Source organism: Corvus brachyrhynchos, unplaced genomic scaffold (genome assembly GCF_000691975.1).
Source record: "Corvus brachyrhynchos isolate BGI_N302 unplaced genomic scaffold, ASM69197v1 scaffold325, whole genome shotgun sequence".
NCBI lineage: Eukaryota > Metazoa > Chordata > Aves > Passeriformes > Corvidae > Corvus > Corvus brachyrhynchos.
In genome coordinates, this window is record NW_008238356.1 from 383,392 (window position 1) to 409,835 (window position 26,444).

The window sequence follows — 26,444 nt, forward strand, 5'->3', positions numbered from 1 at the left end:
TGAATCCACTGAGAAGAGTTCAGTAACTTCTGCCTTGACTAGAAAGCACTTTAAAATAAATACCTAATATATAAACTGCAAGAGATACTTTTACTTAATCACTACCATAAAATGCAAATTACAAAACTGGAAATCATGTAAAAGCTGAATTATCATTTTTGGTAAATTAGTGCATTAGGCAAATACATACTTTAAAACTACCAAGATCCAGAAGTAGTAAATTTGATGTATGATCATAGAATCCTTTTTGTGGAACAATGATGTATGAAGCCATGAGGTTAATTTTGAGGTCAAGAACTTTCTGGGTTTCAATAACATACAACAAACCTGAAAAAACAGTACAATTAGTAAATATAAACAAACAAAAGTAGTTCATACAAAACCTATAGGATTAAAAGAAAGCAATAAAAAGAAAATCAGGTCTAATTTTAAATAAACTCTGTACGCCGGATAACTAAGGTACATATGATCTTCATATTTTTTCTGAACCAATCATTATAGGCAGTCTTAAAGAAGCATCAACTACATGAAATGATAGCAGCTAACACTGCTAACAAGTATAAACAACAACATGACATATGCAAACTCAAAAAAGTTTCCCACTGAGCAGAGATGAATTGAGAAGAACCGGAATGTGAACTGCAACTTTGCAATTACTGAGTTAACCCACTATGCTCCATAGATTCAGAAATTTAATTGCTCTAGATTTTCTTACTGGGAGTATCCAACTGCACTGGCCAAACTACTAGTGTTTGCTAATACTGAGATACAGAAGTTTACACTAACTCTGCTGACAAGCATCTCCATCTTGAGATATCAAAGATATGCAGATATATAATCTTACAAAAATTATGCTTAAAAATCATGCAATTAGTTGGGAAAATCAGACAGTCATAAGATTTGAGATCAAATTCTGCTTTTTTGCTCAGCTGAAGAGGAATGAATGGTATTGCTTCAAATTAGTCTGGAAACTGCCTTACGATGAAGCCACAATCCATTAAATATTTACCATGTGCAACACGCTGATGATCAAAGAAGTAGAGATAATGAATTATGAAGATGACAACATGACATTCAGCACATCCACTGGTAAAAAACCAATTAAAACTGTTACATTATCAAAGGTTGTCCTGCCACTGGAGAGCTAGACTAGTCAGTAAAGAACTGGATGGCAACTACATTTCAAGATTTGCAAGACAAAACAACCTGGAATAATAAAAAGAGTAAGATTTTTTCAGTTTGCACTGCCTAACTGAATTTGAGTGATGTAGAAAGGTCAAGCAAATATCTTCTTGTTTCTTTTATTTGGGAAGAAAATGTAGCGGAGTCCATAAATTGACCTCCAGTAAACCAAACTTTTGTAATGTCTTTTAGTGCTGAAAATCGTAACTATTCTGGTGTAGCAGGTTCCTTCACTTTTGCAGTTCACAGTTCCCCCATGTTTTCCAGCTATCTTCTACTGCTTCAAAGAAAAGTGTGAAGAACTCATTCTTGAGGACTGCAGGTCTGAACACACTAATTACATTTATATATTTCCATTTTTCTTATTCTACCTCTGAGATTAGCATAGTCCCTTGCAACAGAATATTCTGCAGATCAAATATTTTTTCCCTGGAAATTCTCTAAGACTCAGACAAGATTTTACAAGCAATGTACCACATATTTTTAGACATTCCCACCAAATTTTTCATTTGTGACTGGAACAAGGTTTTAGGTTACTGTAGGCAACTCAGCATTCTCATGAGGGTACAAACAGTATTGGGTATACTTCTACAGTAATGATATGGTTAAACTGTAATAAACACAGAGCACAATTTCATATTTCCACAAAAAAACTAATTATGATCAACACCACTGTATTTGGTGCTAACAAACAGAGAACCAAGCATATTTTATCTAAGCAAATTTAAAATTTCATCTCAGAAATTAACAATGAACTGTTGTATCAATATACTCAATATTGCTCAAGAAATTTCTGACAGAAAAGACAAGCAAGATGACTCACATAACTCTGGTTAATCTGATATTAGTCCTTAATTAAATAGTTCAGTCAAAGAAGAACTAATGAATAAAGATACCATTGATACTTGATTTCCCTCCCAGTACTAGCCAGATAAAAACAATCAATTAAATAAACATTTTGCTTGAGTTTTCTTTAAATTCTTTATCACTTGAGTATTCAGATTTTCTTATATTTACAATTTAATTATTAATAGGTTATAAAATTAAAAGAGGTTTAAGAAAGCATCCATTGCTCGTTTTTTTCTTTTAAGAATAATTTATATATTAAATCTCCCCTCAGCATCCACTCCCATCCACAGAGACAGGACACTGTGCTGGACACAGCTCTGATCTACAAAGCCTCAGACATCCTTACTAGAACAAGTTAATTCCACAGACCTCAGTGTTAGTCTTCACAGTATTCAACACTTGCATTCATGTCTTAAAATGTAAGATCTCTAGAGATAAACAGGATGAAATGAAAACTAGTGAAATGGCTGTAAAGCTGAGCAGCTGCAAGGCAGATAAACATATTTTATATAACTTGAACGGAGTCAATCCGAATCAAAATCAGTATTCATCAAGGAAGTCAGAAAATCAAAAACACCTATACAAAGGCATAATGTCCCCAAAAACAAGAAATCTGAAAGGGATTTAGAGGTTAACTTAGAGGAATAATATCTCAGTATCAGTATTTGAGGAGTACTAAATAACTAAAGCCATTTACATATCAGATGAACTAAACAAAAGATATAACACTCTTTTAACTCTGTATGGAGTAAAAATACTGAAAGACTATCTACAGTTTTTACATAACCATAGATATGTATATCTTACAAATATGTAGAAATAGGTGAAGTTTAAAAAGATACAGACATAAAATTATTCAATACCTAGAATCAACACATTGCAATGAGATTGAATAATTCAACTTATTTAGGTGTTGTGTTAGAAAGGTATGTCTTGGATGCATACATCTCCATAGGGAAAAATGCAGTTTTCACACTCCTAGAATCTAAAATTTGTCTGAGTGTGCCATCAGAAGAGCATTCAGCACTTGCCTGTTGATGTTTTTTCACGGAATTCTTCAAGTTTCATCAGAGTTGCTGATGTCAATTGCTCTAAATGTACATCTTTCGGAGGTCTGAAGAAATCCACTAAGTTATTTACTGTCATCTGTTAAAAGAACACCCATGGTAAATTTACTGTTAAGCAGGATTTTTGATGATTTATAGTTTATTCAAATATTTACTTACTGCATCATATACTATTTCCAGTGGTTGTGATTCTATTCTAATCCTCTGGTCTGCTTTCTCATCCAAAGGATTAGTCTCAAACATGATGCTTAAAAGTGAGGTACTCTCATCTGAATAGACTGTTCGAGAAGACAGGAGACAGGGTGTACACTTTTCTCGAGACACGCCTGTAACTTCAAGCGAGGTAATTTTTGTTTCAAACCTGTAAAGAAATGTAAGGAGATTATTCAGATGCAATATCCATCTGGCTAAGTACAATTAGATGGTAAGAGTATAAAAAAATCAGAATTCACATTTTCTTTCGTAATGAGATTTTTGTAAGACTTTTCTTCACTTAACCTTCTAAAACATTGTCATGGCATATTTATGTGATAATTCTTACATATTTCTAAAAGAAAAGAAACTGAGTCTGCAGTAGGGTATTTTAAAACGTAGTATGCCCTTATGGACATACAATATTTAAAATGCCATGAGAGTGAGACGCCAGAATCCCCCCCCCCCCCCAACTAACCAGTACAATACATCTCCACCCCACCTTAAATATAAACAGCTTATTCTAAGGATTTAATACATACAATCATGTGTTAACTGTTTTCCATTTCATTATCTTTTGTGTCTGTTAGCTGCCCCTGTCTAAATACGAAAGGACATCCAAATTATTTCCTCCATACAGTTTTCATGAGGACAGGTGTCAGGGCAGGTAAGAGATACAAATGGGAATTCTTCAGTGTGACCTCAGGAATTAGAAGGTATATTTATAGTAGGAAACAGACATACAGCAGAGAGAAAAGGGTTCTGGTGCAGAGAAATAAAAGAAACAAAGATAAATAGTCTCATTACTCCAAGAGGTATTTTTAAATTGGATTTTTTTTTTCCAATACACTGTTCACCTCTGTAACAGCTCTCAGTTGAAGACCTTTATCTCCCAATACTCTAAGAAAAATAATTCACTGTAAAAAATGTAGTATTTTTCCTTTTTTCTTAGTACAATAGCATTATCAGGGCTATTTAGATGCACAGGAGTACCAACAGAAAACCCTTAAGCAAAACTTAACAAAAAAATATGCATAAAAATAATCAAGATCAATGGTATCTTGGTACCATACACAGATTATACTTATATGTCTCAAAGTAGAGGGAACAAGGTTTAAAACAGGAAGTTTACCTTCTCCCAGAATTTTTAAGTCATTACATTTGAAATAAAATTGAAATATTTCAGTAGATGCTTTTCACCACCTACTGTGAGAGCACAAACCAAAGGAAAAATCATCAGTTACATCTTTCTTCCATAAATCTAAAAGTGAACTGGGAACACAAGAACTTTTCAGTCATGTTAAATGCCCATGAACAAGCGGTTGTGAGATCACCTTGTTCAGATTAAGTTTCAAGAGGATACGTAACAGTCACTTTTCAAAGCAAGTAACAAGTTAGTAACTGGATTGTTTGCACACAACAATGACAAACTGAAAAAAAAAAGGAGTGTATCTGTATTGGCACATAAAGCTCTGAAGAGGCAGAGAAACCAATCATGGAAAGAGTATCCATGATTCATCTGTTAGCTGCAGAGTAATTCTACTCCAAACTGCACAAGAACTGACCACTTAAATACCATAACAGAGTCTTAAAATGCCTACTAGACATCATCATCATTTCATGAGGAGCAAAACCAGTTTGACAGAGAAAGCTCACCTTATTGCTTGTGCACCTGGTCGTTGGGTAAATACTGTACTCAAGTCAGTTAATGCAAATTCTACCAGCTTAGGAGTTTGTTTGTTTTCTCTTATTGATATACACATGCTTAATAACTTCACAGAGAACTTCATGGCTTCATACTACATGTGCCAGAAAAACAACAACACGAGTATAAAATATGTTAAGATACATCTTGATACAGTTTATGAAGAGATGACAGCTACAAATAAGTTTGAAACTGTTGTTTTCATGCATGAATAGCTTGTAGCATAGCTGGTGCAAAAGTCTACAAAGACTAGACTATCCTTACAAACAATTGTCTTTGATACCTTTACCACATTTTGTGATAAAGACCGTCTCTTGCAAAGCTAGAAAGCTGTTCATCATATAATCCTTGGTATCTCACATTAAGATGATTTATCAGACTATTTTCAAATGGTTCAAAATGTTGCTCTTCCCCATTACAATTCTTGAACCACCTCTTTCTTTATATAATCCTTTATTCTACCTCATCTACTATCACTCATATTTTATATTCCAGTGCACTTTCTGATCCCTTATTAAGATTCCTTAGTGCATTTCCTTAAAAAGCTTCTGAATATTTTAAGATAATATATGACTATACTTCAATGTTTAAACCACAATATACTACATCTACGATTTTATTGTTGTTAGAGCAAGCAAAATTTTATTCTTTACTATTTCAGAATATCTAAAAGAAAGCTTTATAACCACTATACTGAAACTGCATGCTCTGTTATGTAGAAATCCGGCATGCAGTAACTTCATTAAAAAGTATCAGAACAGTATTCAAATATAGAGATAGAGCTTCAAGTAATTTAGAAGTGATTTCCTACCATCTGTAGATTTTTATTAGTAGATACAGCTACCAACTGTTTGGTATCATATAGTCAGCTATGACTTACTGATTTTGGAAGGGTTGGATCCACAGCTGTTTCACTATATCCAATTGCTGCATAAAGTTTAGCCTTCTCTTCCTGTGTCATCAATTCTTCAAGACCTGTCACATTTCAAGAGGTTAGGTAAACTCAGTATGGTATACGAAAAATGAAAACAGTTATACACTTCCCTGTGCTTAGCAGCTTCATAACATACAATAGATACTGTCAACATTGCCCTGAATTAGTAGAAGAAAATACCCTGGGGCTTAAAGCCAAGTCTTGAGAATCTAAAGCATGCTTTAAAATGCTCTTACAATTTTTTCCTTTCCTGTTCTATTTCCTAGCTTGGTAACAACAGAAGGAGCCTTGCTGATTTACTTTCTATGTTCCATAATCTTTACTAGGTGCCTCATAAATCAAACATACATTGCATGAAATAGACAAATTTTAAACTGAAGTAAAATTTTTTACATTCCATTAACTTCTACTGTATTGAAGGCAGTTCAGAAGAAACTATGGAAGGAGTTGTACAATTGTACAACCTCTGTTACATACAATTAACAATTTCATCAGCAAAAGAAAAAGCTAAGGGAACATGTAAACAGCAGTAATTTGATAACAAAGTTCCAACTGCTAGGGACCAAGGATTCTAATAGATTCCGGTAACAAAAAGAATAAATTATCATACTTGAACCCTTTATTTCTTGGCTTTGTTCATCCTTTTTTTCACCTGACCAGCTCCATATCCAGCTAAACCAGCCACCAGAATTTTCATCATCTTGTTTTACGCCTGGTCTGTAGATTTTCAATCCAGCCTTAGTTGCCTTAAATTTAAAAAATATTCAGGTAAGTAATTTTCTTCATGCTTCTTTCTTCATTTTCCTAAGAAAAATATAGACCCAAGGCAGCTCTAACACACCAGAACATAATTAGACAACCATTAAAAAGGCAAAATGTTGTTTTTCAGTTCCCCTTCTAGTCACTTTTTCAAGTACACAGTGCATTATCGGACCAATTTTATTCTGCATAATAACAACCACCTTTGCAAAACAACAGAGCATGTAAAACGTCAATAAACATTTCTTACATAGCAGATTTTCTCTCTAGCTTTCACCATAAAAAAACCCAACATTATATAGTGTTTTACATTACTACAACAGCTTTATAAAAAACCATTTAAAATAACATATGTAACCAATTAAATAGCCATCACAGGACAAATTTTACATTAGCCCTATATTTTTCCTTACAATATGGATACCCAAAGCAATTAAAGTAGTATTTACTCCCATAATACAGTATTTACTCTAACTATTCCTGCATGTGACACATACAGTTAGAATAGTAAGGAAGTCCTCCCTTCTCCCACACTCATTATTTCCACAACTAGGGGATGTCCTAGCTGATGCCAGTGATGATTCCAATACTGGGTCCTCAAAGAAGGTGTAGACTACATCAAAAACTGACCACTGAAAGTTTGTCATGTGGACAGCAAACAAACATCAAGAGATCTAAAAGACAAAGTGATTCTCAGAACTGCAGTGATCCACACAAACTAACTTTCTTTGTGACTGATATGATCCAAAAATATACAAACAGTTGCAGATAAGCCCTAAATTTAAAGATAATCTAGTGGAAGTGAGACAGGGATCCCTTCTCAGCATTCAAAACCCCAAGATCTCTGCAACACAACTAGGGAAAACAGCTGACTATAAGTCAGTAGACTTATCACATCTATATACCTACTGGCCAAAGGAAGGCAGGACTCACCACAAAAACATAAAGGCTTCTGAATTTATACTATTGATTCACCTCGAGAGATGATACAGAATGTCAGCTTAACAACACAAAGCTTCAAAAAGTTTGAACAAAGTCCTCAAAGTCCTCTTTATAAAGGTTACCATGTCATCAAGCAGATGTTACAAAGTGAATGGCCCAAAGTAAAAATGGACAGGTCATACATAAAAGGATGTTGAATTACTGTGAAATTACAGGTTTCTGGGATACTGAGGGGTTGGTGTTGAATGACAACTGCCATGGCAAATAGGTGATGTTTAAAGACTCTTAATGTGTCAGAGGCAGAAGCACCAGAGTGCAGGGTAAGAAAGATTGCAGACAGAAGCCACTTCTGCAAAGAAGAACAAAAAAATTTGTGCAGTATGGGAACTACAAAAATTTGCTGAAGAATCCTCTTGAGCTTTCTCTGTCCTCCATTTACAATGGTTTAGTAATCAACACAGTCATAGACTTAAACCTTAATCAGCGAGGTCAACTATTTTGACTAAAAGAGAGAACTACCTGAAATGTGGGTGCAGCCAGACAGGTCAGTCTATCCTCTCAAGGAACAAGCAACTGAACGTGCAGAAGGAGTCTCAAGTTGTGCCAGGGGAGGTTTGTATTGGCTATTAGAAGTTTCTGCACTGAAAGGGTTGCCAAGCAAAACGGTTGCCTAGGGATGTGGTTGAATCACCATCCCTGGAGGTATTTAAAAGGCACATAGATGTGCTCTGGAACACGGTTTGCTGGTAGACTTAGCAGTTTTCTGTAAACAGTTGAACTTGGTGATCTTTCAGGTCTTTTCCAACCTAAATGATTCCATAACTCCATCCTATGTTCTTACTTAGGTAAATCCCAAAAGTCTGCCCTAACTTGAAACAGGGTAGCATTTCTCAAGCTGATACAGAGACTTGATGCTTAGCTCACTGAAGCTACTATCTGGTACTTCGAGCATTCATGATGAAGAAGCAAAAGTGGTCTGAGGCTTGGAATATAAAGTCCAAACTTTATTTTCTGGCTACAGAGTTGCCAGAAAATCAGCACTGTGATCACAAACGTGATTTCTGAGGAACTTGATTTCAATGTCTAGATAAAAGTAAGCCCTTGAAATTCAACTCTTACGTATGTTTTTAAGAAACAGAAAAGCTTTGGAAACAGCAGGATCATTTGCCTGGCTTTACTCAGCCCACATCTAATGGGTGCTCCTTAAAATACCTGGCAGACTTAAGGCTAACTGTCAGGATACCAAACCAATAGCAGATTTGGCTCTTGTAAGTCCTTCAAATCCCTTTTCAGAGGTATGACCTGATAACAATAACACAGATGGGTCCTGACAGATAAATGGAGATAGAACTCAATTTAGAATCACTATGACCTGATTTTCAATACCTTGAAATATATTCAGATAATCATCTAGCACATCTTTCAAGACTTCTAACATTTTTCAAATGCAAGACTTAAAGTCCAAACAACTGAAAATTCATTTTCTTGCAACCTACTTCTAAGTGTTACAGGAAGCTATCTTAAAACTCAGGTTTTGAAGGTAGTCAGGAATGCAATATGACATAACCTTTTGTAAGCAGCACAATCATACTGGGGAAAAGAAGACGAAAACTAGATAGGAAATATTTCAGGATTTCCATCACCTTGCAAGAAGCTGGAGGAAAAAGATAAAACCAAGAGAAACTATATACAACAAGATAAGACTATTTCAAGATCAAATGAGAACTAAATCAAAACCAAACCTTCCCCCACCCCTTGAAAAGCACTACAATTCAGCCAAACTGAAGGGGAACAGCCATGAATGTTCCTTCTGGTTCTGTTACAGTCTGGATAATGATAACACAAGCATTCAAATGTGAGTGTACATATAGAAAAATAGAAGGAAAAATTACGTATATAGATTCCTCTTCAGAGTTTTGGGTTAGAAGCACAGTATCTATGACTCCAGCAATTACATATATACCACATTTAATATACTTCACATACTAAAACAAAAACAAACAAACAAAAAAATTGCTCTCAAGCACTGCTACAAGCAGTAACTGATATTTATAAAGTTTAATTATTTTTTACTGCCTTCTTTCAGATTACAAACTTCTTATTCTGCTTACTTTTAGGTGCATTATTAATGGAGAAAAATCACTTCACAGATTTCAGAAAAACTCTAAATATTTCACTTCAGTGTCCTAGAAAGATGCTCAGACACTACATGGAAAACTAAGCAGTACATTAACCTAGGAAAACCAAGGCTAACAAATTAAATGTGACTAATCAAGTCACATCATCTTACCTAAACGCACTTACCTACTTTAAATCTGTTCTGCATTTGCTCTATCCTGAGTAACATTTGCAAATAGAAACATTGCATCTCTTTGCTAAGAGTCAACATACTGCAGGTGATCAGTCTACGTAACACAGTACCATGAATAAAAAGGAATAAACTAATGGTCCAGGCCATTGTGGGGCTCAGGGAGGGACCCTCCAACCCCACAGCTTTGGGTGTAATTGTTTCCAATTTGACTTCAGTCATCCTTTGGCCATATTTTCCACAGCAGTTCTTTCCAACCAGAAGTAGAAAAGAATTTATCCCAGATCAGTCACTTTGAAGAAGCAGTATATGGAGCTATTTAATTTTTGGTTCATTACAAGATGAAAAATTAACTACGCTTTATAATAAAAAACCATGAACAAGGAAAATCAGAAGACTGTATGATACCCAATTCGATCACCATAACTAAACGGCGTCTGCCTAAAATTTCCACAACCTCATGTTTCAGCTATTCATAGACTTATTTAAATGATGCAATTTTACCTCAACTTCTGCTTGTTGCCTCGCTAGAGTGATGTTAAAAATATCCAAGGCTTTTTCAAATTCCTACAAGAGAGGTGAGAAATTATTTTTGACAATTTGACAATTGTTACATTCCACAGCTCAGTTTTACAGGAAACAACAGCAAGCAATTAAATTTATGCAATCCAAGTTAATTTGCTCAATCTGAAAACTTCAAAGAAACCTGGAAAAGAAAAGCACCTCAGTTTAAGTTGTTCTTTCTTGCAGTTTCTAATTTAATGACTTACCTCATGTATTTGTTAATATTACCCACAGAAAAGGTAGTGACAAAGTTGCAAGTATGGCCACTGAAAATCTTATTTTAACTTTGATCGATTTATGAACATTTTAACATTTAAGCTGGAACAAGTATCAAGATGAACAATATTTAAGCCTTCACCACAAAATTACTCACCTCCAACAATTTTAAGATTTCTTCATTAGGTTTTTTTGATGTTATCTTGGTTTTATACATCTCTTTATAGTTCTTCACTTGCTTCCTATGATGCGAAATATGTTCCCATGACCACATTTGGAGCTTAGGTTGAACATTTACTTCAAGGATGCCATAAATAATGTATTTCCACCTAAAAGCAAAGACAAATGTATAGCTTACCTTCCTTTTGGTATATTGAAAAGACTCCTAAGCCTTTGCAGACTTTCACTAAATATAACATCAAGTTGAAAGAATGAAATGCCCTGACTAATACTGCACTTCTGATGAGTTGAGAAACCTAAGAATTTTACTCTTTTTCTCCCACCCAAAGTTGACAGATTGCCGTTTCCTAAAATTCAAAGGTAACTGTGTATGAAAAATACCCACAAATCTATGCATGTATGTGTGAGAACAAAAAAATATATTTGTATGGAATCTTCAGAAAAGAAATCAAATCCTTGCCATCTGTGTTGAAAAGGTTTACCTATTTTTAGAAAAAAGCTATGTTCTTGTAATACTACCTAACATATAGCAAGCAGGCCTTCATTTAAACAAAGTTATGATACAAGAATACTATCAGACCTAAGTTCCTGACAGTGGTCTTTAATACAGCAATCATAGGTTTTCAAATATTGTGTCCTCAGCTTTGGTTTGAGGTCCTTATCAACTTCTTACAATACTAGCTTAAGAAAAACTAATAAAAACAAAAGAGAAGACTTCCTTTCAGAAGGAAATTAGTTCTCACCTCCTTAAGTAAGAAGCAATTCCTTGGTAATTATTTCAAGGTAATAACCAACAAATTATTTTCGAAGTCTGAGGTTGCCTACCATGTCTTGGCGTTGTTGTGCAATGGAACATCAGGTCTGTACTTCCTATATGGCAGATTTCGAGTCATCATATCAATAGACTCAAGAAGCTCCATAACACTGAAGTACTAGGCAAAGAAATTCAAACTGAGCATTATTACCTGAGAACAACAAGTATCAAACTTCTTTTTGAAGAGAAAATTAGTAACAAAGAAATACAAGACTAAGTTAATAGATTCCATATGTACACCGAAAAATTTAAGACTGCCTCTCTTATTTGTGCTAGCTGAATTTTTTACCACATTACATATAACTTCAGAAAAGTAGTTTGTACCTGTGGCTTATTGAATTCAACAGTTATATCCTGTAAGTTTACATCTAAGTCCATTTTTGGTGATGAAAAGTCAACATCAGATCGAGGATTCATAAGGAGTTTGGCTCTAGCTGAAATTGGGCGGAATACTAAAAAACACAAGTTGATACAAAAAGTGCAATTAAATTATTTAAGACTGTAATTAATTTTATATATACTTATCTTAAAATATGACAGATTATTAGTTTTAAAATGCTAGACCTGAAAAACATTAAGTCCATGAACAGAGCTTACAATAGAATACAATCTAAACTAAATTTTCAGTTTCACTCTGGCAACATTTATCACACAAATTTTTGCTGATCACCACCACAAACTTTCCTGTATGCTGAACTACATACAGATGTTTCAATAAATAGTTTACATTTGTAACAAATGTATTCTTTTTTGGCTATGATACATTTATAGCACAAGACAGATTCAAATATAGCATTTATTTCACTATAGGAACTCTTATTCCATAAGGTTTTTTAAATTGTTTTTGTTACGAATGCTTTACTGTTTGATAAATTATACTCACAACAGTGGTTAAAACCAAACATTCCATATTTCTAAATCCAAGCCCAAGCAAGAATGAAAAAAAATCAACATGGATTCTACAAAAAAGTGAGGCACGTCACAAGAAAAAACATTCGGAGCAGATGTTTTATCTGTTCCATAGCCTGGCAATATCAGGCATTTGACGCCATGTTTAGTTCAGTATTTTAATCTGTTTCAGCAATTGAACCAACAATCAGAATTTTTATATTGCTTGAATGTGTGTAAATCATATTTTTATCAAACACAATTTCTTTCATCTCTGATATATAATACAGAAAATACTGATATATTACCTATATATCAGTATTTTATATCAGTATTTGCTACCTATAGCAAATATTCCAAATTCTCTGAAAGGTTCATACAAGTGGAAACAGGCATTTTTGCAAGATGAAAACATGAAACTTCTAGCTACACCTGTATATAATAGCATTTCAATTAATCTTCTCCCTGTATTTAGGTTCCTAAACTTCATTTTTTGTAATTCTCATATGTAAGTATGATGTTTGTATTTACATCAAGTGATAGAATTAGACTTCATGCTTATTGCCTTCCTATCAAAGTTTTAATCTGAAGACTTGCCCTAAACAGGACCAAATTTTCATTTACCACAGAACACCATAGTCTGCATCTCTGATGGCACTGCTGAATTTAAAGAGTGTAAATCTTGAATCCTAAGCTTTACATACACCTATTTTGAACTTACTACATAAAGACTTAAACATCCTACGATGTTTAACACTTGTTCTCTTACAAAAAAAGAGTCAAAGCCAGAGTCAAAAAAGATGGATAAGAAATCAGGAGAAATTGCTACATAGTTCTCTGTCAGTCAAAATAGGACTCACTCAGGGGAAAGTGGCAGCATAAAGCTGACAGTGTCTCTTTTAACCCTGGCTATAGTAAACTGAGGACTTTCTTCCCAGAAAACAAGCCACTTCAAAGGCCATTCAGCCTTGTGAACAGTTTCTAAACCATCACACAGATGCACACGATAAATACAAATCATGTATTTTACAATGGAAAGTAAACTATCACCATGTTTGAGTGATGCCAATGTGACTTTCAGCTTTCCGACTTAAGTAAGAAACACTCAAAGCAATAGTAACTTGCAATATTCCCACTAAAAAGTTAATGTTTCAAAGCTGTGTGATTACTGTTTCCACCTCACATGAACAAAGACACTTTGCACAAAGCAGGTGACCTCAAAAACATACTCAAACTAATCTAAATTCACAAAATTTACACAGACCACATGTTATTGCTAAGCTTCTTAAATAAAGGAATTCATCAATGGGTGTTAACAATGAGGATCTATGTATGACATTCCATTAGATTGACACATGACTCAAGACAAATTTTTATTAAGGCTTTTTTAAGGCTACCTATACAATATGGTATTCACTGTCACAAAGACAGCGTCAGAAAGTGTCAGTAAGTTACTCTTACAGGATTAAATTGCACTCCTTAAGATTTTTGAGTAACAGCCAAAGTGACAACCTCTCAGATGCACCAAAAATTAGAATTATGGATGCATATTACAATTAATTAACACTTACCAAAATCATAACCCTCTGGAATCACGTTGTGGCTGGCAACTCCGTGTTTTAAGTTAACCTACACACACAACAGAGTTAAAAGAAAATTGCATTTCTATTTCCAGATAAAGCTTTTAAAAGTAGAAAATGTTAGCATTTTTAAACAGTTCTCAGATAATCCCCCTGATTCAAAGTAAAATTCAAATACTCATCTATGTTTTAAACAGAATGCTATGTCTATCTTTAGCTATCACTGAACAAGGTGACAATCAATCGTGTACATTTTGTTACTGGCAGAAGACTAGGGTTTTTTTAACTTTCTCGGATGGGTGTTATATGTCCATCACATAAAAGCCTTAACCGTGTACTATTTTTTCCTAAAAACGCTTTTAGCTACAAACAATTCTCCAGGACGCTGACATAAACAGAAGCAGGCCTGAATGCGAAGCATGTTCTCTGCTTCCCAGTTTCAACTAGAATGCTAGCTAGATACACTACCTCGTGCTTTACTTACCAATGATTCATCATAACCACCATGGTAGAACATCTCCGACTTCACATTCCAATAAGCAAAAAGGTTATCCAGTCGCACAAGCTGAAAATACAAACAAATTTTAGATCAATAATTTGAAATTCACAAAGTCTGGATGAATAAAAATATTGAGAATGTTACTTCTGGTTTAGAGACTATATAGTTACAACTTTTCTTGATCTTAATTTCTGTGGAAGAAATTCTAATGCAGCTGGTTTTATTAGGAATTCTTTCTTTAGCAGACAGTTTATACTGTACCTTGTGGAACAACTTGGCTGTTTCATCATGTAAACATGGATTCCAATTCTTATCTGAGGTCTGAAATGAAAATTAAATGAAGTTACTCTGTTTATAATTCACCAACACGTTATAACCGAAACAAACTACTAAAAAAGAAAGAAACATCATCATAATTAAATGCCATGGAAAATACTGGGACACAATCTTCTGATTTAAGATGATTAATCCATTATTTTAAGTGAAAACTTGATAAGGCTACTTTCCCCAAAAAATATGTATAATTATAAAATATGCACTGATTAATAGGCTTCACACAAGAACCAAAGACACTATAAAATTCTGTTTTCTGTATTTCAAACTGTTTTCCTTCACACCAGTATTATTTTTAGGCAGGTTCTTTGAACAGAGATAAAAAAGGGGTTGAATTCTTTTACAAATCTGGAAGTAATTCATTTTAGTTTGAGCCTAAAGAAGACCTTTCAATGTGCTAGGAACAAACGTTCATGAGATCACCATGTCACTGAAGAACGTAGCACTTGTTTAAGACATATTTTCTTTAAGACTAGCAGTTACACAGCAAAAACTGCTGAATCAGAGCAACTCAGCACCATCAGCATATTGCTACTACACAGTCTTCCAGAAAAAAAATTCCATACTGTTTGTGATGACTACTCTTAGCACAATAAAGTGCAGTTTGAAAAAAATTGAGCTCCAGCTGAAAAAAAAAAGACATCATCCTTTTTTTCTTTTTCCTTCCCCACCACGACCCCCACTTCCTGTTATCAGGTAGTAACTTCCCTTCTTGGAGCTCAAGTCAGTTTCAGCAAAATATTCAGAGTTTGAATAGCCCAAATCCAGCGAAGTGGATTGGAAATCACGAAGTGCAGCAGGATGATTCCTCCTAAAAATCTATTTTAATGCTAGCATTTTACCTTTAATGGCATACCCACCACAGTAATTATGCTGAATTTGATAAACCAAGTAGTTACCATTGTGCGTTGCTGATGATTATAGCTACACTTTCATTAAACAGTATGTTACCGGAAGCACAACACACAAAAACACAACTTCACCTATTGGTATATATCAACACGTTTTTCAGATAAAAGGTGAAAAATAAAATTACCTGCAAACTTAGATTCTGAAGTGAAATCCCAAATGACAAGGGGTTATCACGATTTGTGATCTAATAGAACACAGGAAAAGACAAAAAAAGAATTATTTCATGCTCTATAAGCACTTATATTTGGCTAAGAATTTAAGTATCTTTATGTTTTGGTACAAGTTTTTTTCAGGTTTTATTTTCTATTTTTTTTTAATAAGACTAAGAAAATTCCACAGCTTTACTAGTACTGTCTCAGCATGAAAAGCAACTGGAAGAAATCAAGACAGGTTCCCAATTTCATGTTACAGTGAGCAATCCCTTATGCTATGATATACAAAAATACTTACATCATCTTCATAGCGAATATGGATGTTGGAAATTTTCAGCTGAAGATTTTTGATGACCTGAGTAACTAGCTTTTCTACAAAAGTGTCTTGTTTCTCTTCTTTTACTTTATCTATGTAAAAGGAAAATAATTTAGTGTTTTGTTTACATTTCAGTATTTTTAAAATTAGACAAAACATTAACATAACAAATTTAGCATGATAAGCATTTTAATTCTCTATTACATTGTACTCCAGTTGTACAAAAACATGTTTGTTCTGTGTAATCTACATCATTTATATTCTCAGACCAGAAGGTTTCCTAGCTTTACTACCTGCTGAGTGAAGAAGCAGGTAGTTCAGAAGTATGACCAGCACACACCAATATTCAAGGTGGCCAATACATATTTCTTGGAAGTACTGGAAGTTGAATTTAAAGATAAGAAGTTGCATGTATCGAAGAACAGGTTGAAGAAGACCTTTAAAAAGCTGTATTTGTAAAAATGCTTTGATATGGGAAACAAAGTTAAATTATTTCTTACGAAAGAGGAAAGAAAATGTCAGGCGACATGATACAAAAGTAGTATCTCAAAAGCCCAATTTATATCAGATCATGTCAATGCTCAACCCTTTTTGTTTTCAGAATGCTGCTTCTGCAATGGCCATTATACCTAAAAAACCATAACTAATAGGTTTTTAAGCAATAAGGAAAAAACAAGAATCTAGAACACTTTGACAAAGTCTGTGTCTTTCTGGATTAAAATAAAGAAAGAAGCAGCACCACTTTCATTAGCTTTTCCCACTCTTACCTTGGTCAGCTATCTTCTGCTTTGCTTCTTCTATCCTCTGCAATTCCCTTTGTCTTGCTTCTAAGAGTTGCCTGGCTTCTTTTTCAGCATCGTATTTTATGCCTAAACACATAATGTAAAAAGATATAGTAACAAAAAAAATACTTTTTTTAAAGATACTGTTTCAAAAGGTGTAATTTCTGCATTTTTTGTAACAGTTACAAAACAGCAAAAAGATTAGGCGATGAAATGTAAATTACTGAAAGACTTCCACTCCATTATTTAATTGTAATTGCTTAGAGTATCTACTAGGAATAAAGGTCATGAAAACAGTATCAACCCACTCCAGATACTTCTGAAATCCCACCAATCTACAGTCACTTCTTCCTATACATTAACTTACTGGCTATGGGCACAATAAGCAAATAAACTCCATCAAGGACTGCCTCAACAGGTTGAGTATAAAGGTTTTGCCATGGAATCTGTAGGTTAAGTTGACCTGCAAACACAGAAGAAAAAGGTTGAGGTATGCAGTTAAATAGTTGACTGGAAAAGAAATGCAAAGTTAATTGATATTAGACACAAAATCTCTTAAAAATCATTATATTGGATAGAAAATACCCCAGTGTATCTGAGGCAAAAGTCCTTTGGGTTGTATATTCATACACAACACACAAGCAACATGAGAAGTTTTTCCATGAGGAGAACTATCAAGTCTTTCCTTGTCTTTCCTTAAAACCCTTGAATTACATTCTTCCTTCTCAACAGCAATGTCTCCCTCCTTGAAAATCCACTGCAGCACTCTCAGAAACAAGAACCACATGGGCAGCTCATACATCATCAGTCAGCTAAATATTATGTTTTGTGAACTCAGGGATCATGAAGTTACATGAGGTCTCTTCTTCTTCACCCGAGTGCCAATTTTAATAAAATATTAAATCAATCACAGAAAATACATTACTCCAAGGTAGATTTAAAGGACACGTAATGGCTTTAGACTCAGTTTACTTTAAGAAACCACTAACTTTTACAAGACAATCAACATGCAACAAGAAAACAAGGAAGGAGATGAAAAGGCAAGTGAAAGGTAAAAATCAGTTATGGAGTCTTGTCAGGACAAGGACTGAGATCCAGTCCTGACCAATTGCTCATCTTTGCTGTGTTGGGCTCTTTTCTCATTGAGGTGATTAAACAAGACTCGAGGATACTTTATCAAAAGGAGCTTCTCCAGAAAGTTTCTTTCAGAAGAGACAAACTTCAGAGTGTACAAAGTATACAAATCAATGAACATACGGAAATTTCTTGCTTAGGATGCCTAAAGTCACTTGCAAGGAAAGGTAATATGTTTAGAAATTCCTGCATGTGTACAAGATAAAATGCAACTTACTAATATGTCCTGCTTTAACTTTAAATGGCACATCCAACTGACTCTGAAAGAAAGAGGTTCAGAAAATTTAAGCTCAATTCAGCAACTTGTGAAATGTTCCAATGTAGGAAAAGATATTACAATAATTTTAACAAACCACTAAAAAAAAAAATTCAATATAATGAATAAGCAAGCATTTGGTTACCAATTTATACTGTTAAGCCATGTTAGGCTAAATACATTTCCAAAAACAAAGTCCTAGCTTCATGAGCTATAAAATAAAAAGGGCTTTCAGTACCGATTTTGACCTAAACACATTCTTTTAGCAATTTCAGAAAGTTCTGTTAAGGGGAAAAAAAAATGCATACACTTTCCCCTTTAAATTTAATCTCAAATTAATCAGATAATCTACATGGGTACAAAGAAAGCAAATCAGTAAGCTTCCACTTAAAAGAAAGTGTATCCTAAAATAAGAACTAAAATATGCACATTAAACATAGTTCAGGAATCATTTTTGCAAGTATTATTGTTATTTTCACTAGCTTACCAGTGCATTTTCTTTTATTTCCAGATTCTTCAGTGCTACAGCTCCTAAAAAAAAAGAAGCCAACAAGTAAAACTGGAATAAGTAAAGTAGGACTGGTATACACTGCAAGTCCTACAGTCTAAATCAGTGGGTTACAGAAGCCTAGAAGATAAGGGGACTAATGTGTATGTCTCAAACACCAATGGAGGATAGCACTGGAGTCAACCAAGAATTGTTGCTAAGAACATGCCATGAGAAAGAACGGGATGTGGCAGGAAGTGGGGGCCATACAGACATAAGCCAGAACTCCTCTCAGACAAAGGTCTATGCTCTGGCTCCTGAAGTAGAGCACATGCAAAGCAATGAGGTCAAGAAGCAAGCATGGACTGTCAACCTAAGGTAAACCCAGTATGGAGGGATCGAAACCACGAGAGATCCCCAAAGCCCTCTGACCCATTTCCAGAAAGGTCTGGAAGAAGGAACTGCACATGAGAACCCATTTGCATAGTAAACAAGCAACTTAGCTCCATGGCACAGAAAACTTAACTGTGTAAAGGCACCCTCATCAAACCCAGGCACACATGTGCCCCAGGACCCTGGACACCCCAGCTGCATTGAGGCTGGAGCCAGGACTGCCAATCTTTCTTCCTTTCTTTCTCTGTACCGCACTTTAACCTCTGTGTGTCTTTCTCTTTTTTATCCTATCCCTTATCCAAGATTTACCACCACATTTCCTAAAATCTTTACCATGAAACAGATCCACATCCTACACGTCAAATATCCCTGAAAGATGATTAAGACTATGAAAGATGATTAATCATGCTACAAAATAATATCTGAGATTGTCACATGAAGCTTGCATGTCCATGAAAAATAACCTAAAATTACTCAAAGTAAAAATGCTGGAAATCACTGTCTCAATTTTGTAAGGACCCATTTTGAAACCAAAAGTTAGCTTCTTTTTCCTCAACCATCTGTTTCCTATGCTTGTAGAAATCTATGAACAGTAAATGCGAGTTAAATTTTAGCCCTCAAAAGATCTTACTCTTGCCAGTTTTATTTACAGCCTCACAAAAATTCACAGGAAGCATTTCAGTAATCTAATTTTTTAAGGACAGAAATTCAGTATACTGAATTTCTGTCCTTAAACAAAGAAAATTCAAATTGCAAGATCAGTTTTACAATATACTTCACATCAAACACTTGCCATAACAAAAGGAATACTGGGACCAGAAAACTCATAACTTAAACATGCACATAGTCCAAAGCAATGTCTTCTGCAAAATCTACAAGAATGAAGCTTCTGTGATGGTTACTTTCAAATTACTTGTATAGCATTAACACATGCACATGGAACAGACACCTGATACAGCTGAGCAGGGGCATAAATGAGATGCCAGAAACCAGAAGCAGATTACAGGCCTGGAAAGGAATACAACTTGAGGTTGCAAATGAAGATTTGATAGACTCAAAAACGCTTTTCTTTTGGTATGCATGTTAGAAATAGCAAAATGTATGGGGAAATGGGAGCTCCAATTGGAAGAATAATCTTGCAGTTATATAGTGCTAATGGCGATAAACAACTGTTCAAAGTACCACCAATTTTGGGAAATTGGACTCAAATCTCAAAAATGCACAGATTAGAAGAATTGGCTCAAATTGTTGAACTGATATGGAAGAGCTGATCAGGTAAACTAATCCATCCATCTTGTAGCACTCACAAAATACTATGAAGTTATAAACGTTTTAATTTATTCATTGCAACAATTCATAATCACTTTCCAGTAGAAGTCTATACATGTGACATATGCTAACATCAGCCTCTCCAGAGAAATGCTACATGCAGAAGGATGTTTTTTGATAGCTGATGATGATGCTTTTAAGCCTTAAAATACATACACATTGCCAGAAACAACAGAAAAGGGAAAAAAAAAAAAAAGCAAAGAAAGCATTCCCAGAAGTAGTCTGTAACTACTCTAGGAACTAGAACTACATAGTCTTTGTGGGCAATAACAAGGTGACAGTTTTATATACCATTGGTTCAATTCCATTCTAAATTCATTCCCTGATAAAGCTTACTCTGCAGAGACCATTTTAACACTAAAACACGTCCCGTTTGCTTCTTCAAGAAGATATCACTAACTGTAATTGTATTCATGGCAAGTAACTCTAATGGTATCCAGAGCAAAGGTCCAGGTTTGTAATCAAGTTACCAGGCACAACATGCAATTTCTGCAGGCCAGTTGAGCCACATTAAAAACATTCATAAGGAAACTGTAAGACTCCGTGACACATGAAGCAGTTTAACTGGGTTGAATTTCTTCATTTTCACTGATGGCTAAGTAAACATTGCCTCTCATTTAGCAAGGGTCTGACACATGCCACAGTTCTGCAGAGGCACTATAACTCAAGCTACAATAATTTGGCAGCCCAGATGCTTCCAAAAACAAAGTACTGCAAAGTGAGTAAGGATTATCTTCAGCATTTACAAGCAATACTTTGTGAAGGCAGAACTCTTCCTCATTTTACCTGAGCACATCATAATAGCAGACAATAAACATGGAATCAATAATGTTTCAAACAGGAAGACTTCGAAATTTCTACATTAAATGCTAGGATTTGGAAGTGGGGTGCATTATTCTTCACTGCTTTTACTTATGATTTTACAGTTAAAAATTTTAATGTTTTAGTTAAGAATCACTAGCAGAAATACACATTAGTAGAACTCCAGGTAGCTGAATTTTAGTATGTAATTACTGAGACACATTTACTAAAATACAACAATTTACTTACAGAAACCTCAGTTGAGGGTCACAACCACAGTGAATGGCCTATTAAAGCACACAACAGACTACTAAGGAGGCACTAGGTTTTGTGTATTGATGTGATCTTTCTTGTTCCAACACATGAGAGAGAGCCTGAGAGACTCATGGGTTAGCACAGAGAGTGAGTAAATATTGACCATGCCAGTACTCTCTTTCACTACCAAAATTTAGTCTCTACCATATGTAGTAATTTCCCTTGCAATGAAATGTAGATCTAAGTGCAACTACACTGAATCTTGACCATTCTGTTGGGGATGGGAGGCAAAAACCCAAAAGCCCCCACAAACAGAAGCAGGAAAATCAGGGAACAAACCCTAGTTACAGGATGTAACACAGCTAGTGAATTAGTCTTGGAGTACTGACAGTAGATATTAATTACAAAAATCAGGAAATACATCAGGATTTGATTGTTAGTTTTGCTGATGGTTTGTTGGGGATTTTTTTTGGCAGGGGTGGTGTTCCCCTGTTGGGAGCAACTGGATGTTTTGATGACAGAAATGCATCCAGTGCATGATTAAAAATTACCCAACTAAGCAACCTCAGAAACTGTATGTACAAGTAGTTGGAGTTGTATAAACAACTAGAGTTAAACATGCAGGCTACCAGCCGAAACAATAATAAAAGCCGGAACAGTTTCAAATATCTATCGCAAAGTCTAGGATTTATTTAGACTGCATTATAAAGCAAATTTTTAGATTTACTGATCTCTGGACAATGTGAATAATTCAACAAAATTAAAAAGTTTTCAAAATTCTAGAATAGGTTTATAGTTTTAATTTTAGATACTCAAAATAACTTCATGAATTTGAGTTCAAGAACCAACATCTACTACCAAGGATTCAGCTTGCAAAAAGAGATCTGGTAAACTATTTCACCAAAGAGGCCTAACTGAAATTTTGTTATGGTTATAAACAGAAGTTAAAGGGAGGGGAAAAAATTAATCTACATAAAAATCCTGCAGATTTTACCTAATTAATCACTCTCTGCTGTCTTGTAAATAAAGGGGAAGGGGAAGGAAAGCAGAGAGAGAGGAAAGATCAGAAAGCACAAATACCTTAGCTAGTACCTGATCGGTACACAACACTCCTGTTCACATATTTTAACAAAATTTCTGCTTTTTTCCAACAGCACTGTCAGCTTGTGAACCCCCCTGATCACTTTATACAAACAGCTGCCTTTGCTAGTCATGTTCCACTTGTTTTTGGGCCGTTAATTATTTCTGTTTAAGCACACCCTCTAAAGACAAGCTGTAAGTCTTTGAGGATCAGTGTCTGCCAAATACCTCCTCTATTGACATCTATTTTAAAACAGGTCATGAAAGACAACAAAAACTACTAGACAGTATGTATCCCTCAAGTGAATTCAAATTACTATTATGTAAGGGGAGAGCAGGAGGTTGCACCTGCTATACCTAGACAAGGCAAGGCATGCAAAAGTAGTTGCCTTTCACTATAGTAATAGCTGTAGCAAAAAAAAAAAAAAAAAGTGTTTTTGTGCTCACAAACATGCCAATTATCTGCCTATATCATCTTACTCACACAGCTGCCCAAAAAAGAGTTACCAGCTATTCAAGTAATAAGTTGTGTTAAGTAAGACATGCTTGAGACATTATGTAATAAGCAAGTGTGCCAAATCAACTGAGAATTAAGCATTTTAAAGGGCAGTACAGAGGGTCTGACCACGACACTGAAAGGTTATTTAGACATAGTCAAAAGAAAATAATGGCATCATGAACTGTATAATAAAACAACTGTTTGGTCTCTCAACACTGTCTGGAAACCTCACTGGCACTTCACCTCATGTCAAAGATAACTGCATATGTCTCACATTGCTGCAAGCATCTTTCCAGGTATTTTAACTTGACCAGGTCTAGAGCATTCAAAAATATCTAACTCACCTAAATACTTATCTAACCTGTTTATCTAAGCCAAGTACTTGCACACTTGTTAACACAGCCCATTGAAACGATCTTTCTTAGTAAACACCGAACAAAAAGAAGTTAAAAAACACTGTCCTTCCCAGCATCAGCCATCCAATAGCTTTCTCTCATGGCTGCCTAACACACTAGTCTTTTACCCTGCTTCATATTAATGGAGGTCCTTATGCATGTGATTTTGTCCCGTTACCCTCTTTTCTGAGCCTTGCCTTTGCCAGTATTAGCTTTACATGTTCAAATTACCTTTTTTACCTGTGTAGGTTAAGCTACCTTCAACTTTCTGCACTGCCTTTTATATTTCAGGTCTTTCAGTTCTTGCAACATTCTCAGCCACAAGTGTTTTCAGATATTACGTCCTTCTTCAATACTGAGACAGTCTACATTTTTACCTTTCAATCTGAGAGGTTTTTAACAAGAAAAAAAAAAATCAAAGCATTTCCGTAATTATTACCATGTTCATGTATTTTCTGGAGTATCATCATCATACAACTTTACTACACAGATTGAATCTGGAATAGCTTTAATACAGCATGATGAATTCTCTCATTTCTTCAACCAAAGTTAATATCAAGTATGCTCATTTAAAGCTCATTAAGAAATTTCTCCATTTACAGAAACTGAAACTATGTAACATTAGGTTTTATACATATATTCAGTCTATAAACAAAAAGCAGTGGTGATTTGTTACAAGGAAGAAAAAAAGCAAGCAACTTTTTTTTTTTTTTTCTTTTCATGTGATGGATTTAGGACAATTTCCTTTCAATAGTATATGATTTATGTAAAGTTTAGTAATCACGACACACAAACACTGTATGAAAGCACATAGCTGTCATGGAAATGCTTTCAGAGCATGCAGACAAGCATTAAAACCATTAAGTTTTAATATGAAGGAAAAAAAAGTAATTTTTTTATTTTAATACCTTAGTTACAGAATTTTAGTAATTAACAAGCTAAAAAAATTATCCACACTTTAGGTATACTGTGAGTGTAGGGATCTGCTAATCAATGATGCACTCCACATAAAAACAGTATTCTACTGCTGTTGTTACTAATAGTCATTGCCTTTTAGACAGAAGAATGCAATTTCTGGGTCCTTTGAGATATTTGAAATGAAAGAAATATTGCAGATTCACAGATGATTAAACACAATTTTATTAAATTGAAAAAAAGCATCATGTGGCAGGCCAGGGAAAAAACTCTACAGGTGATGCTTCACTATGGCTGTACATCAGTATTCACTACAAACAAGTTGACAGGTTATGAAGAGAAAAAATAATTTTATTCTAATACATAGACACTAGAGAAGTGAGAAATTTAATTTAAATAAAAATATACTAAAACCTCTAATATATGAGACCTTCTTGAAGAGGAGATAATAAAAAAGAAAATTAAATTCCACAGACATGAAAAAATATGACAGCTGAATATGAAACTTCCAAGTAAAACTGAGTTGGTGGGGTTTTTTTTAGTTTTCAGTTGGGTTTGGTGGGGTTTTTTTTTAGTTTTTTTAAACTGAGACAATGCATCTAATCCGTTAACAGTAGCTTCACAGAGGCATAAGCTGTCATGATTAACCATCAGTAACGTAGCAAGCTGGTAAAAGAAACTTCTACCTTTTTTGTAATGCATAAACATTGCCCAAAACATTTACACAGCATTTCATATTTTTCATTAAATATTCTGCCTGTCTTCACTGAACAGAAAGAAGATACTATGGTAACTTCAGAACTTCAGTACATAAATCAAGCAATTAGGCTGACACAGTTTTGCTGAAAGGTGCAATTAGTCAAACCTTCCAAGTAAGACTCACCTAATCAGTAAGAGGTACGTGATATTAAGCCTTACTGCTATAGATCAAGGACTACTACTTTGTCTCCAGCAGTTACATGTACTGTTGCTGTGTTAAGACTCCTTACAGAGACTGAACTTTACAAAGATGCTATAAATGCCTTGACTAACCGAAGGGAAATTACTGCAGAGATGCAACTAAATAAGGACGCCATTTCGGAAAACAAGCATGAAAACAAAAATGTCCACGATGTAACAAGCTCCAGAAGAAGCTTATAAAATCTGGTTAATGTATATGAGCGCCTAGGAATGGAACTGCAGGTAGGCAATACCTCGAGGATGTTTCACACCTACTAATACATGAAAGCACCTGCAAAAAAAACCTTGAACCTCTGTGTTTGCTTTTGCTGATGCTGCAGACACCTGGGATGCACATTCGAAACCGAGCCAGCAGTGGACACTGCACAGACATCCATCCGTTCGTGGTCTGTGTCTGACGGACCTCTGATGCTGTTTTGTTGCACATACCTTACAAGGGGACCTCAGGAGAGCACATTCAAATAGAACACTTTACTGCCATCAGAACTAGCACGTTAATTTAATTCTACGGACCACCGTTTACCTCACCTAGCACAGCTGGGAACGACCTCTGCAAACACTTAAGGCAGTATCTACTACTGGTTCTTTAAGGCTAAAAATAACAAATATTCCAGACCTACAGATGACAGCACCGAAAAAAAAACGGGATGTCACTGCTGTTCGCAGAGAGGCCACTCACTCCCACGAGCAGTAAAATCCTTGGCACGGTTTACTTCCAGGCGTGGAAAACGCCGTAAGCCAGTTCAGTTTCGCATTCCCAGAGCCA

At 34.9% G+C, this 26,444-nt stretch overlaps 1 protein-coding gene across 1 annotated transcript in view; it reads right to left on the bottom strand.

Moving 5' to 3' along the window:
* The window catches only part of VPS13A (vacuolar protein sorting 13 homolog A), a 108,401-nt gene extending 82,607 nt beyond the window's left edge, over positions 1-25,794 (bottom strand). Inside the window, exons 1-20 of the mRNA XM_017735474.1 lie at positions 25,765-25,794; positions 19,052-19,162; positions 18,526-18,568; positions 17,542-17,637; positions 17,160-17,261; positions 16,375-16,484; positions 16,049-16,108; positions 14,941-15,000; positions 14,665-14,745; positions 14,172-14,229; positions 12,037-12,164; positions 11,724-11,830; positions 10,876-11,047; positions 10,443-10,505; positions 6,540-6,675; positions 5,876-5,970; positions 4,947-5,089; positions 3,258-3,459; positions 3,063-3,177; positions 191-327 (exon numbers count right to left, since the gene is read on the bottom strand). Of these exons, the coding sequence (XP_017590963.1) occupies positions 191-327; positions 3,063-3,177; positions 3,258-3,459; positions 4,947-5,089; positions 5,876-5,970; positions 6,540-6,675; positions 10,443-10,505; positions 10,876-11,047; positions 11,724-11,830; positions 12,037-12,164; positions 14,172-14,229; positions 14,665-14,745; positions 14,941-15,000; positions 16,049-16,108; positions 16,375-16,484; positions 17,160-17,261; positions 17,542-17,637; positions 18,526-18,568; positions 19,052-19,162; positions 25,765-25,794 (2,049 nt within the window). The remainder of the gene's footprint in view (positions 1-190; positions 328-3,062; positions 3,178-3,257; positions 3,460-4,946; positions 5,090-5,875; positions 5,971-6,539; positions 6,676-10,442; positions 10,506-10,875; positions 11,048-11,723; positions 11,831-12,036; positions 12,165-14,171; positions 14,230-14,664; positions 14,746-14,940; positions 15,001-16,048; positions 16,109-16,374; positions 16,485-17,159; positions 17,262-17,541; positions 17,638-18,525; positions 18,569-19,051; positions 19,163-25,764) is intronic.
* Between the last annotated feature and the right edge of the window lie 650 nt (positions 25,795-26,444).